The sequence below is a fragment of the Papaver somniferum genome, chromosome 11 (genome assembly GCF_003573695.1).
Source record: "Papaver somniferum cultivar HN1 chromosome 11, ASM357369v1, whole genome shotgun sequence".
Lineage (NCBI taxonomy): Eukaryota > Viridiplantae > Streptophyta > Magnoliopsida > Ranunculales > Papaveraceae > Papaver > Papaver somniferum.
The window spans coordinates 50006587-50021638 of NC_039368.1; the positions used below are offsets into that span (position 1 = coordinate 50006587).

Sequence of the window (15052 nt, forward strand, 5' to 3'; positions counted from 1 at the left end):
TTAACATATACCTATTCATTACAAGAGCTGGTAACCTGAGAAAAGACAAACTGAAATGGACACTAACCCGAAATGGGGAATTTTCTGTCAAGTCATTATGTGCAAAACTTCTCAATCCTTCCATTCTGGTTTCTCATGAAACAAAGAGATTCTGGAAAGGTTTATGGAGTATGGATACATCTCAAAGAATAAAACTGTTTATCTGGAAATGCTTACAAGATGCACTAACAACTAAAACAAAGATTAAATCAGCTTTATATGAGGACAACAACTGTGTTTTCTGCAACTCAGAAAGGAATCTACTTATCACTTGTTTTTTGAATGTGTATATGCAAGAGATGTTTAGAATCTATCTTCAATGCCATCACAGGGAGTACATCTTATATCTAACAGTAAATCTTTCTTAGATCACTACAATGAATGGAAAACAGGAAATCTACAATCTATCTCTATGGCCTTGGCTGCAACTAAATGTTGGTTTATTTGGAAAGAACGATGCCTTAGAATTTTTGAAAACAAAAATAGAACACCAGAAAAACTAGCAATAGATATTGCAAGAAATTTTGCTTATTGGCATCCAGAAAATAGGATACAGAACACATCACTTAGTAGTAAACAAAGTATCCTATATACTAAATGGAATTTGCCTTCTACAAATACAAATAAGATTAACTGTGATGCTTCATGGTTGTTTGAAATTACTAATGCCGAGTTTGGGTTCATATTGCGTAATTGGACAGGAACTTTCCAAGCAGCAGCAATGGGGAGTTGCAGGACCTTCTCATCAGAAGAGGCAGAAGCTGTAGCTCTTCTCAGAGCTACTCAATGGGTTGTTACAAACAACATACATCATTTGGTGATTGAGGGGACAACCAGGAAACAATCAATTACCTGCAAGGCAAGGCATCAATAATCCAATGGCAATGCATATCCATCTTAGAAGAAGTTAAATCATTAGCAGAGCAACTAGTTTCTTTTTTAGGTTTTCAGTACGTAGACAAGAGAGCAAATAGGGTGGCAGACTTGTTAGCAAAGAAGGGAAGAGGTATCAACATTACAAATTATTGGAATGCCCAAGCTCCTAGTTTTTTAATTCCTTCAATTGTTTTGACACTGTCAAAGCTTATGAACTTTGTAACGTAAATGACACTATTTCTGTAAGTTTTAATGCCGATGTTAATCCTAGAGATTCAGCCATTGAAAGAGCTACTCATCTAGAGTTGGTCTCTGAAGAGACTGAATCGACGGATTAACGGAAGCCAGTAATCTAAGTCTTATTTTCAAAAAAAATAAAAATAAAAAAATAGAAAATGTTAGGTGGCGCTGGGCCTGGTCAGGCCAGGCCGTGGTTCCCCCCTTGCGCACCCTGCAAAACCAGCATCTGAACTAAGATGTCTTTTTCTATCACAAAAAATCTTCTTGCTTTCCAATACACCAAGGCAGAGAAGCAGTTACAACTTCATTTGTGGCAAAACAGATATCTAAACACTAGCTTAACGATGCATGGAAATTGATTGTCTTTTGATAGAAATGCAATAGGGAAAGGTGTGGTCGGTGTGGGTTTAGATATGAATGGCAAACATTCCCTGCAGGTCGGTAACGGTTGGTGTGGTTACGTGGAAAGAGAGCTTTGTTGACTGTTAGGTTTAGCTGCGCATTGTAGGCCTCTCTTCTTAGCTTTTACATGCATCATAACACACTGAAAATGTTCCTACCATTAAAATCTGAATCCTGAAGAGCTTGCAGCCTTTGTACCATCTGATTATAATCATTTCGTTGCTAGACTGTTGCCCTACCGTTCCATGGTTGGTTTGTTTGCTTTCGAAATATACTGGCAGTTCAATCTTCATTTTTCTTTCATTATGTCCCAGCCGTTCAACCCAATATTATGCGCTTTCTTTAAAAGAGTGCTAATTTGACATTCTTGTGTAGTTAACTAAACAGTCAACGATGAATCCGGATGCAGCATGCTGAGAATGTCGTTATCCGGTGCATAAAATTAGATCAAATGACGAGATGAAGATGTTCAGTGAGTACTGGTTAGAGAGTGCACAAAATCGAACTCGAAGTAACCCATGACTGGGCCAAAGTAAAATAGAGGTATGCCCAACCCTGGGAGTGAGCACTACGGAATATACAGATCCAATCGACACACCAATGCAATGCAATAGCTCTAATTGATCCTAAAATGCTTACAACATACTAAATGGTTTTGGTTGTTTACATTTAAAACTGACTAATAAACCAGATATTCACATGACTCAGTTTTGCATCGGTATTAAAGTATTGGTCTAGTACCGGTAGAATCAGCTCATCTCCCATCGTTCTTCCGTCACAAGTCCTCATATGTCTACTCACCTTTTTATCTAAATAGTAAATCCCATCATGCCTTTCTGTCATCGCCTAATCAGCATCTTCGTGGCTCAAAATGAAAAATGTTTGACACATATTTTAACATGACGATGATAAAGCTTTACAGACTAGCACAGCTTCTAAAGTCCTTATGGAGATGTCATTCGTATCGTATGAGGGTAACAAACAGTAATAACAAAACTGCAGCTGTTTGCAGTTTTGTTTAATTCTGCTTGTTATTTACCACAGTTTAACTGCCGTAACACTGTATCTTTTCGAGTTGTTAACCTTGGAGAAAATTATACTTCGAAACTGTTTTTCTTTCTGCATGTCTGGTATAGGGGTTATTTGGGGTTAGAAGTACCAAGCCGAATAGTCAACCCTCTATTCCACCGCCACCCTACTTCGTTGATATTATCATTTGAACGATCAAAATCAACACCACATGTGGGTGTGAAATGTACAGTGCATGTAATGGATGTGGTCAACACAATACAATAAATGTGATAACATTTGACTTGGATTTCTTTCATCCTTCATGAAAGGTGGTGCAAAGCGAGATGAGGGTTATACGTTCAATCAATCAAGCACTAACACGAACATGTGATTTGTACCCTTGTAATTAATGATTTTATGTAAATAAGGGAGATTTGGGGACATATTTTAAATTATGGTAACGCGTGTGCTGATATAATCCCATATTAGGGCAATTTTAATCGAGTTGTCGGATGGGCAAGTGTGACGATTATGACCATACCATGGGATGGCCAAATGGATCTGGTTGGGCAAATGTCCAAATCTCGGAATTTGCTTGTCACACTCACATGCACAGTATAATTTAAACTCCCATATATATTTGAGAAAATGGGTCAAATGTCCAAAAATTCATAAAATCTGATTACGATGAACGGGTTAATTGTCAGCATGGGTAAAATGGACGTAAACTAATTCAAATCAAAACTGACTAAAATATCTCTTTTTATTACGGTTCCTAATATTTCTTCTCATTTTTTCCGTCATCACCAAAATCAACAAACTAAAACCAAATCTAAAATAACTACCACCGATTCTCGTTCTCCACAGTCTCTACAATAATATTTCTCCATCATCAAAACAATTACTACCATCATCATCTTTCTACACTTGCTCCTCCATCAACGACATCAACACTAACTTTGTCCACAGTCAACCACATCAATAGTAACTACCACAAAACACCAACAACAACTTCACCATGATTAAAAGAGACATGTAAAATGCCTAATTAGGATTTGAACCAACCAATTTCACAAAATGAATCTTGATTCTGCTAAAACTCGTAAGTTTGGAAACCCTAATTTTATATATTTATTTTAATTTCATAACGGAATGGATTGATTGTTGATTCTTGTTGATTTTCGTTTTCATGTAACTAAATGTAACTAAGTGATTTTTATTTTAGTACAAATTGGCATGATTGATGTATTTGCAGTATTAGGTGATTTTAAATTAACATTACTTGCTGAACCTATGTTCAAATTAATTGGTTGTAATGAACTTAATGCTGGTTATGCTGCAGAAAACGGTTTCGTCCTATGTATTCTAAAAAAATCAAATTTTTGGGCAGGATGAAGCTGGTTTCATCATGTGTTACCACTAGATGAAATCTCTACACATCATGTTGTTACGTACATACTCTCATGACATGCTATTTAATTTGGTATGTGATTTGTTGAACTCGAAAGACATTGTTGGCATGTTGCCCTACGATTTTAGTATTATGTAATTAACTCAATTCTAAGCATCAGTTTAAATCTGATTTTTTGTTAAACCCACTCTCGAAAATAACGTAGTTCTAAATTTTTCATCCTAGTGCACATTCTGATGCATTTATCTTGTTTCATCATGTGTTGCCACTGGATGAGACCGGTTTCATCCTTTGTTGTCAACTTATGAAACCTTTGTACACCCAGTGCTATTACTGGATGTAATTGGTTTCATCATGTGTTGCCACTGAATGATCCCGGTTTCATCTTGTGTTACCAATAGATGAAACTGGTTTTATCCTGCACAAAAAACATAATCTTTCAGAAAATACCAATTTCATCCAGGTTTGATATGTGTTTTACCTGAATTTTTAATTGTTGAATATACGATCAAATAGTCGTTTATGAATGAACTCCGATTTTAATTGTTGTAGGGAGAAAAAGTAGAAAGAGTATTAAATTAAGAACAAAGAATAGGAATGATATGGTTATGAGGCATGCAGAAAAAATATTATACGATCTTCAATTGACCATGTATTGATGTATGAAGAATTTTGTTTGTGTTAAACATCATCACTATATACTGGGATACAAGTACTAAGCTCGAGAACCGTGGTTACTTCTTCTCCATAATCTCAAGGAGTATCACAAAATCTTCATGTAGAGGCATCTCGTGGATTTAATTGATTTGTAAAAAACTTCTACTAATGTCGTGTTGTATATCCAATTTTATTATTGTTACGATTTTTTGATGGATTTAATTTTAATGATAACAAAGGATTGTTTATTATTACTCATATCTCCGGAATAATAATATATTTTGTTTATGTGAAGTACAGTTCTTAATTTTTACTGATTTCATAGCAACACAAAGTAATTGACACGTGTTTCATTTGTTTGTGGCTTCTTTGTGTTAACAAATTGAATCTACGATTTGAAAAGAAGATACTCAGATAATTGAACGGTCATCAAGGTAAATAAGGATATCTTGGTCAGGCATCCAAAAAAATAGTTCTAAGATTGGATGAATGTCCACTTTTGGATATTAGAAAAATATCCTTTTTATTTGTGGTTATTTGAACAGTATCAAATTTTACTTATATACCTAGATTTTTTTAGGGTTATTTAACCAATTTTATGTAACATTTTTTTACGTTCTGATTTTGCACAAATTTCAACTAATTTTCGACTGAATTTTTTTCTCACATTAATTTTTTATAATATGACTAGGTCATCCCACACTGCCCACAATGTTCGTGGTCCAAAGTATTCTATAGAGGAGTATATGGAGCTATATTGTGTACTATATGCATTATTCTTATCAATGGTGCATAACAACAATCACTCGGATTTTTGGCAGGCCATTTATGAGAAATTCTGCCACGAAACAAACAATCTCGCATTCTATAATCTTGTAGGGTTTTCCAATGATTTTTGTACAATTAACGATAAAGTGTTTCAGATGTTAATTTCAATCATGTAATCCTTTGATGCAGAAGGAGTGATCAAACTCATGTTGATATGGTAAGAGCATTTAGAAATCTAAATTTAAAACATAAATTTGTTACCTTGTTGTGATTTTAAAATAATTTGTTTTACAAATTGCATGAACCAAGATATTGAGAGGATATGCAAATGTTTCCAATACGGAAATTTCACAACATCCTCAAGCAGTCAAACAAATTTGACTATAAATTATTCAATAGTTTTGCTCCACTAGCTACATCATTACCGAGCTACACTTATTTCTCATTCGTTTCATTCCTCACAAGAAACAATCTGACCACCTGAATGTCTACTAGCATACCTTTTGTTAATCGCTTACCACAATCAAATTTCAAACTCAATGTTTATGCTAATTCCAACAAATATAAAAATTCGGGTAAGAAAGTAGAGAGAAAAAGGTTATTTGGTGTTTGATACTTATATTTTGTCTAACATTAATGTTTGGTCTAACTTTTATCCAACTTAGTGCTTGGTACTTGGAATTAACGTTGACTTCCACTGACCCAGTTAACTCATGACGTGTCAAACTTTGGTTAATTAATACTTAATTACGGAAATATATTTACCTTTACTAACAATGACTAACCTTTTCCTCATCTCATCAAATACGTGGACGATCCACACTAGATCTCAAAGCATCTAAGAGATTTGCGGCTAAGATTTTAAAACTTGTTAAATTTGTTCATCTCTCACACGAACAAAAACCCCATCTGCATCTCCTTATTCTTCTTAGAACTTAAACACACACTGAAACCCTAAATTTCAAAGCCAAGTTCATCTCTTTTTCTTCTTCGAATTATATATCGACACCATCCTGAAATAATTTTTCCTCTTTTTTGCTCTTTCTCATATGCGATTGGAGAACTCGAAATTTCAGATTGAAATTAATCTTCCTCCCTATTCCAGATTGAAAATTTTCAGATTCAATTCATCTGTGATGAAATCCCATGTCGGAATTCATTTTCTTCGATTCGTTTTCTAAACCATAAATCATGACCCTTGAACCCATTAATTGTCTGCCGTAAAAGCTTTGATTTCATCTTGATGGTAAGCTCTGATTTTGGGTATTTTGATTCGATGAAAGTTGTAAAAGAATCCCTAGTTTTTGTTCTTTTTGTTGTTGATACCTGGGTTTGAAGGAATTTCTGGGTTTTTTGTGTTCAATTTTGGGTATCAGAGGTGTACATTGTAAGGTTGGAATGAGATCAGGGTTAGATGATTTAAGTTTCAGAGTGCCCTAAGATTGAATTACTGAGGTTTTCTAGATTTCAAATGTGTTTATTATGTCACCAGTTGAAGGAGATTCGAAATAACAATCAAAAGATGGGTAGTAATTTGAAGATGGCTTTTTTTGGGTTTGTAATTGGGTTCTTGTTCTTCTCTGCAAATTCATCTTTTTCTGGTGGTGAATGATGGAAGTAGTGAAGTTTTATTTATACTGTTTTGTTGTTTTACAGATTTTACCCTATTCAGATTATTTCAGTATATTTGATTCAAATGTTGACTGTTTTTTTCATGATTTTGGCAGAAGATTTACGCATGATTGTATTTGTTTTCTGTTATCATTTTGGGTTTATGATTTTTGTATTATAAGATAATTGAATTTGTGATAGAGGTTGAAGATTAACAATTGAAATGGAAGGAAGAAGAAATGGTGATTTTTAATTTTGGAAGAACATGAAATCAGGGTTCTTCTTCGATTAGATTGTTAACAATCATGTAACGATGTCAAGTAATTATTATTGTTATTTATTTATTTTCATAATTATAAAACAGAAGTCATGACTTAACTGGGTCAACGTTAGTTCCACGTACCAAGCCCTAAATTGGACAAAAGTTAGACCAAATACTAATATTGGACAACATGTAAGTATCAAATACCAAATAACCCAGAAAATAAACCTAATAATCATAATTTTCAGTTGACGAATTTTGTTAGAGCACTTGTCGATTGAACCCACAAGTGTTGGTATGCCAAGCTCATCACAAATGTTAGATGACCAAATTATTTTTTTGATTTATATTTAGGTAGTTGAGTTTCAGAAATAACTGATTACCTTTGAAGACTGAAGATCACACGAAGACATTAACAAGAACTTCATCAACAAATATATATGAATATTAACCACATAACTCATTGTTTTTTACATATTTATCTTTCGAGACAATACCGTAGGGATTTAGTATATGATGAGATACAAATAAGAAGTTTCGAGTTCGAGCTTGTACTTGATTAATCTTGCAACTCGAACGAAATGGATGTTCTAAGGAATTATCATATTTGAGGTTAAGAACAATTCTTCTATTCGAAAAACTATGATCGCGTAAGAAGTGCCTAAAATTCTAAGTTGCAAATGGTGTTCGCAAGACGAAAATGTCAGTTCATGGACTATGCAGAACCTTGCAGTTTCTGAACTAAAATATATACTAGAGTTCACAAACTATGAACGCTAGTTCCCGAACCATGCAAAATTAGGAGTTTTTTGTTGACATCCAAATTGCACCAGGGTTTGCGAAGTGAAAATTCTAGTTGGCAAACTATGCATTTCAAAGAGTTTCTATTGACTCTAATATTGTATATGAGTTTGCTAACTAGTTTTTCCTGTTCGTGAATGATATATTTTTCTCAAGAAGATCTGTTGATTTCTATTCTTCCTGAGTTCGCGAACTACAATTCTTAGTTTGTGAACTATGTAGAACTTGATCGTTTTAGAAGTTGAATATTGCTCGATGATTTATTGACCATATGGTTAACCCATGAGTTAACTTTTGTGCATGGCCCTTAGTTGGCTAATACGTGTGTGCACATTTTTCTTTGTATTACAAGAAAACTTCTTGCATGCTTAAATGGTTTTCATTATTTGGTACCATATTATTATAAGTAAGTTAATTCTTTTTCTAATTGAGTAGAAGTAAACTTTAGATTTCAATTCTTGCAAATTGGGGGTCTGTTTATTTGAGAAATTTGAAAAGCAATAAATGTTGTTAAGATAAATCTCGAAGTGGGCACAATTATTTGGATTATTTCTTGTTGGTATAATTTCTATAAACAGGTATCCGAAAATAATTTCATCCTTGAGAACTCAAATATTAACTTAGATACTAGATTTCAACCAGAAATAAGTTACCAAATTAATGTATACAGAGTTTTTGATCTTAGTATGGTTAGGAATCCCGATTTAGGTTTCGAGGGATCTGGTGCTGAAATTTTAAACTTTCAGTTACCAATCCTTCGTGTTAGCGTTACAACTGGGAATTAAAAAAAAAAAATTCAACTATTTCATCATTAGAAGAGATGCACATGTTTGTTAGCATTCTTAATTAGGTGAATTCCGTAGCCCGTTGAAGAATTAGAATAGAGAATTATTGGAAAAAGTTCCCAGAGCTAAGTTCAACTTCGTCTCACAAAAGATCAACTCTGTTTTTGTTGGAAATTAATATGCGGTTTCGGTTTCTCGGAAATCATGTTACTGCAACAAACAAAATACTAACAAGAAAAGAGTTAGAAAGACTTATCGGATTGGTTGATCGAGGCGAGGTAATCCTCTATCCTTAAAGACAATTCATCCCCGCATACGGTGCTCACGGTTCTACGGATGTCGCCTTCCAAGATACAAAGATCACGCCTTATAGTAAGTAGCACTACAATACCATTAGGCCAGCGAATGTTGACAATTACTGTACTCTTAAGTGACTCTGACTCTTGACATAAAGACTTGTTTTCTTCTTCTCAAAAAACTTGTGAAAACCCATACAAAACAAAACTAAGAGATGGGTTTATATAGAGTCAATGCTGACTCTACAAGGTGTCTTTTCACCAATTGGTGGCTCACCATGGCCAGTGATGACTCTCTATAACACATATTCATGACTAGGTGTCTTATGGTGAAAAGGCTTAACCAAACACATTTCTTGGAGTTTAAATCAAAAAAACTAATTTTCGCTCAAATAATAATTTTAACTTAAAATTCCAACGGTTTTAAACAATTTAGCTCACTGTTGTAGGTGGCTAGTTAACTCTTCTTCGTGTCTTGTGACTCTCTTGCCTGAGAATCACTCCTCTTAACTGGTTTATTTTGTTTTTCTCCTAACAAAATAAAAATTCCAATCCAAATACCTAAGCTTTCTTCGGTACAAATGTTACAAAAGGATTTCATTTTTCCTTTTTTTCTTCTTCTCAATTTCTGTGAAAAACAAGATACTGCTTTCTAGTATTTCCTACCTTATTTCATGCCATCATGACCATCAGCCCATGCTCTCCGTTACTTTGGTGCGCCATGCACAGAGATACGATATTTGAAACATTTATTAGATTTCAAAATCTCCCCCCATGCGGTTTGGGAGTTTGTATAAGCACTCCCTTTCGGACAGCATGGCTCCATAACAATCCAAAAGGAAAAACCCTGAACGCGGTTAAGTAGTAGGGTTTATGCTTATTACAAATCGGGTGGTTCACGAGAATTCTTCTTTCGAAAAATATTCGTGGCATGCAATTAAAATAACAGTAGCCAGTAGGGACCACACATCTTACTGGCAGTCTGCCACTTTGGCTCGGAAGGATACAAAACAAACAGTGTATGAGCCGTTCCTTCTATTGCCACTTGTATCTGATACATTTACAACTGGCACTCATTCTGCAGTCGATATTCACAAACGTGTACATCTAGTCTTTGTAATTTTCACCTTGTTTTACGATATTGTCCATGTGGTTTTCCTATATTTACGGCCATCCGAATAAACTCTGATTCTGCCGCTATTATCCGTTTCATTCTCCTGTTTCCTTCTAGTAAATTGTTGTTGAGATTCCCTATGAGATACCCTGTCAGTAACACTCGTGAGTTAATTAATTAGCTGTTTGTTAATTGTGATATTACAGCTAGATTTCTTATCCTCTCAGTAGTACAAACTAGAAAGACCTCTCGAACGAATCATATGTGTGCTTTTAAACTGTTGGTAGGGTAAATTTTGATTTTTATATATGCAGCAGCTGCTGACGAACCCAGAAAGTATGATTGATCATGATTAAACACAAGTTTGATTTGAATTTTCTATATGTTCTGGATAAAAGTGGAACAACCACTCATAAAATGCGCCCGCAGAGTCCAACAACTACGGCTTCACCGAACAGTTATGTGTCCCCAGTTCAAGCTCGAATCCAAAATCAAGTAAAACCATGCATTATTTTAGTAATTCTTTTTTATGGTGAAGATACCCCAGCGCTAATTAAAAAAATCTATTTTAGCAACCACAATAATTATGGAGCAGCTCTTTAGTTAGGTTCCCTTCATTTAAGAGGAAAGCAGCTAATTAATTATCTCGCTTCCCTAGTTAGCAGTCGTAGAGGTAGGTCAGGGAGTCCCAGCCAGTATTTAGCCCTCTTTAACTCTTAAACCAATCGTTTTAATTTTAACTCACGATCGTTTCATCTAAGGACTGAAAGATTTTTAAATATGGGCAAAGTGTAACGCCAATTGCTATAGGCCTTACTAGCCAGCATCCATCCAAAACTTCTGTCGATATAAAACAGTTTTTGTTCTTTCTTCTTTTTCATCGACAAGACTCAATTCATCAGAACCACAAGCAGATTCCTCCTAATCATCTCCCACCCACCCACCCCCTTCATCCATCAATTTAAACGTTCTTCTGTGTTTTTGTTTCTTTTTCATCTGAAAGAAAACCCCAAAACCTCTGTTTTCTAAACATAAAATTTTCTACTTTGGTTGTCATGGCAACCTCTTCTATAGTACTGTCATCATGTATCTTGTTTACTGTACTAGGGCTAATATCACTTACTCTGAACTTCACTTTTGTTCTTTCATCATCGTCGTCTCAAATGGTTTTCCCTCTTACACACTCTCTTTCAACAACTGGATTCAATAACACACACCATCTCCTAAAATCAACCTCTGTTCGTTCCACCACAAGGTTTCATCATCATCATCGACACCGTCACAACCATCATCGCCACCATAACCATCGACAACGACAAATTTCACTTCCTCTATCTCCAGGAAGCGATTATACGCTCTCTTTATCTCTAGGTTCTAAACCAGCTCAACAGATTTCTCTGTACATGGATACCGGCAGTGACCTTGTCTGGTTTCCTTGTGCTCCGTTTGATTGTATTATGTGCGAAGGCAAATACGATCCTAAAGTTCCGTATATGAAACCTCTCAATTATAACAACTCCGCTGATTTCATTCCCTGTGATTCTCCACTCTGTTCTGCAGTTCATTCGTCTCTACCGTCATCTGATATCTGCGCCATCTCTAATTGTCCGTTGGAATCAATAGAAATGTCAGAGTGTTCATCTTTTGCTTGTCCGTCTTTTTACTATGCTTATGCTGATGGTAGTTTTGTCGCTCGTCTTTATCGTGATAATCTATCATTAGAACCTATGTCTTCTTCTTCAACAAGAACTCAACAACAAAAATCACTTCATCTGAAGAATTTCACATTTGGCTGTGCTAATACTGCGTTAGCTGAGCCAATTGGTGTTGCTGGTTTTGGTGGTGGAAGTCTATCTTTACCAGCTCAACTCGCTACTTTCTCACCTGAACTCGGTAATCGATTCTCTTACTGTTTAATCTCTCATTCCTTCAAATTCGACCGAATCCGAAAACCGAGTCCGTTAATTCTCGGCCGATACGACGATCAAAAAGAAAAAAAGATCAGTGATCATGGTGGAGCAGTAGCGAGTGAATTCATTTACACACCCATGCTCGATAATCCGAAACATCCTTACTATTACTGTGTTGGGCTAGAAGCAATTCAAATTGGTACGACCAAAATCGACACACCAAAGAGTTTAAAGAGAGTAAACTCTAAAGGTAACGGTGGAACTGTGGTAGATTCTGGTACCACATTTACGATGTTGCCATCGGTAGTTTTCGAAGCCGTAGCTAATGAGTTTGGAAACCGAGCAGGGAAAATGTACAAAAGAGCCGTCGAAACCGAGGATCGGACCGGACTCAGACCGTGTTTTTATTATAACAAGAAGAATAATAAGCGTGGTAATTGGAGAGTACCAAAGATGGTTTTACATTTTACTGGGAATGTAAGTATTAGTTTACCACAAGCGAATTACTTTTTTGAATTCAGCGGTGATGATGATGAAGAGGGGAAGAGGAAGAAGAGGAGGGGGGAGAAGGTTGGTTGTCTGATGTTGGGTAATGCGGGTGAAGAAGAGGAAGGGGAATCGAGTGGTCCAGCAGCTGCTTTAGGTAATTACCAGCAACAAGGGTTTGAAGTGGTTTATGATTTGGGACAAAGGAAAATTGGATTTGCCAAGAAGAAGTGCTCATCTTTATGGGACAATCTAAACTCTTAGCTGGCTAGATTGGGTTATTGTGCAACAGTTTTACATGCGCAAGGTTGACTTGTGTACACGTGTGGGTATTAAAAATTATGGGCCGTACGAGGGGGAACTCTAGTGGACTACTGTGCGCTGTCGACTCTTATGATGTAACTTGTAAGTATTATATGGACTAGGGACTGAATATAGACGATATGCTAAGAGTCGAGACAAATAATGAAGTATGGCACTTCAAAGTTGCAAAGAAAACGTGTTAATATAAAAATCGGTTTGGTAGTGGTACTGTAAATTTTAGAGTTTTTATAAGTTTCAAAATTTGTATTATTCTTGCGAATAAATAGTGAATCAGCGATTGATACATTTTTGTTCAGTAATGTGATGTAGATGTTCAGAGTCCAAAAAGAAAACAGAAATAAAAGAACAAAACTCAGACACCAAAGGCAAAATCGTCCTTTTTCCAAAAAAGAGGTGAATCGGGCATCAGAATTATCCTCCGATTTGGGAACGGTGACAGTCCAGAAAACTTTCAAGAATTATAAGAATTTCAAACAAGTGAAAAACACAATTACAAGCAAACCACGTAATAATATAGCTGCAAAACGAAAACCGACAACCGACGTGAAATTCTAACTGTTTCAGACAGTTTTACTGAGTAGCAGAACACGTTTAAATGGCATGATCTAGATTAAAAGTAACTCACACAAATCATGTAGTAAATCTACAGTTAGTTGAGATGCTAGGATTCAAAGCTCCTATCATTTTTCAAGGCTAACATACGTCGTTCTTTTTTAAGAGGTCTATTTACACACCAACATTTGTTGCATGGATTTATGTCGGTCACCCTTCAAGCAAATTTGGAGAGAAATTACGTCTCCGACGTCTAGCCATACAGGCTGAAACCCCCTGATGTACCACTCTTAATGCAGTAACCGGGTGTTAAAACTTCAAACTTCACTTCTCCCCAGGAAAATGCACGTCCAATCGCCATTCCAAGCATGCTTCGTAAGCATGAAGCCTTACACTTAGCTTTCACAATGTTCCAACTTACCCTTGTTCTGTGAAGTGTGCAAGGCCATAAAGGCTAATATTGATGCATATTACGTGCATCACTAGTTTCCGTGTCAAACATATTCCGCACTTCCTTACTTCGCTTCGTCATGGAGCTCAAAGCATGCATTGATCTTCCTCATGCCAATGGTGCATTAGTCAGGCTCATGCCGTACTTTTCTTGCATCATCTTTGTGATGCAAGCTCCCCTAACTTGCATATCGGTTAACTTTCTTTCCTGGCCATGCCTAATGCGTTATTGGTGCATGCCTACGTCAAATGACTTAATGTTAGAGCATTGCTCAGTCGAACTCACAAGTGTCGCTATCTCAAGCTTGTTGTCAAATTTAGTTGTCAAAACTATATCTTGATTTCTAGTCTACATTTAGTCAGGTCTCAGATTAGGATAGAAGTGTGCAGTTCAGAATCGGATATCACTGCGTTCTACCATTTAAAGGCGAAGATCAACAGGAGCTTTGGAGAACTTCAACATCAAAAGGTAAGTGAAGACTGAACCACCTATATCTCAAGTTTTCACCTTTCTGTCAATGAGACATCGTCACATGACTAAATTAGACATACATGCATAATAGAAAATTCGAGTCAAGTTTATCTTGAATATTGTTCTCGAAATATGACTAAGCTTAAGAACATTTGTCCATACTTGATGAATTTGGTTTAGAACAATTTATTATTTATAACCTAATCATGATTCAAGATTTAATTATTTGAAAATATCCTGGAACAGTGATATATGTCATTGATGTTATTCGGAAACGTTTTGTATTGATTATTAGAGAGATATAGAACTACTGTTAATCTGGATACATGATAATATGCATACCAGTTCACATACTGGGAGAACTATTATAAGTCCAGAGCCGTTGTACATGTACCCAGTACATATACCGGCGTAGCTATAGTTCGGCATCGACTTTTTGGTATCCATACCGAAAGTCTGTTGATCGTGAACTAGGAAAGCTACGCATACCTAGTATGCAAACTGGAAAAGATATGTTGGTTTCATAACCGAAAACGGTACGCATACACAGTATGCAAACCATAAAAGCTTTGTGAGTTCCTGAAC

At 35.8% G+C, this 15052-nt stretch overlaps 1 protein-coding gene across 1 annotated transcript; it reads left to right on the forward strand.

Moving 5' to 3' along the window:
- The first annotated feature begins 11220 nt into the window (after positions 1–11220).
- LOC113322677 (probable aspartyl protease At4g16563) lies at positions 11221–13292 on the forward strand. Its single transcript, XM_026570815.1, has one exon. It carries the CDS (start codon positions 11329–11331, stop codon positions 12931–12933), a length of 1605 nt encoding a protein of 534 aa, XP_026426600.1. The 5' UTR covers positions 11221–11328; the 3' UTR covers positions 12934–13292.
- Positions 13293–15052: the final 1760 nt, after the last annotated feature.

Excerpts from the sequence above, each read along its gene's own strand:
- LOC113322677 (XM_026570815.1), top strand. The coding sequence starts at position 11,329 with ATGGCAACCTCTTCTATAGTACTGTCATCATGTATCTTGTTTACTGTA.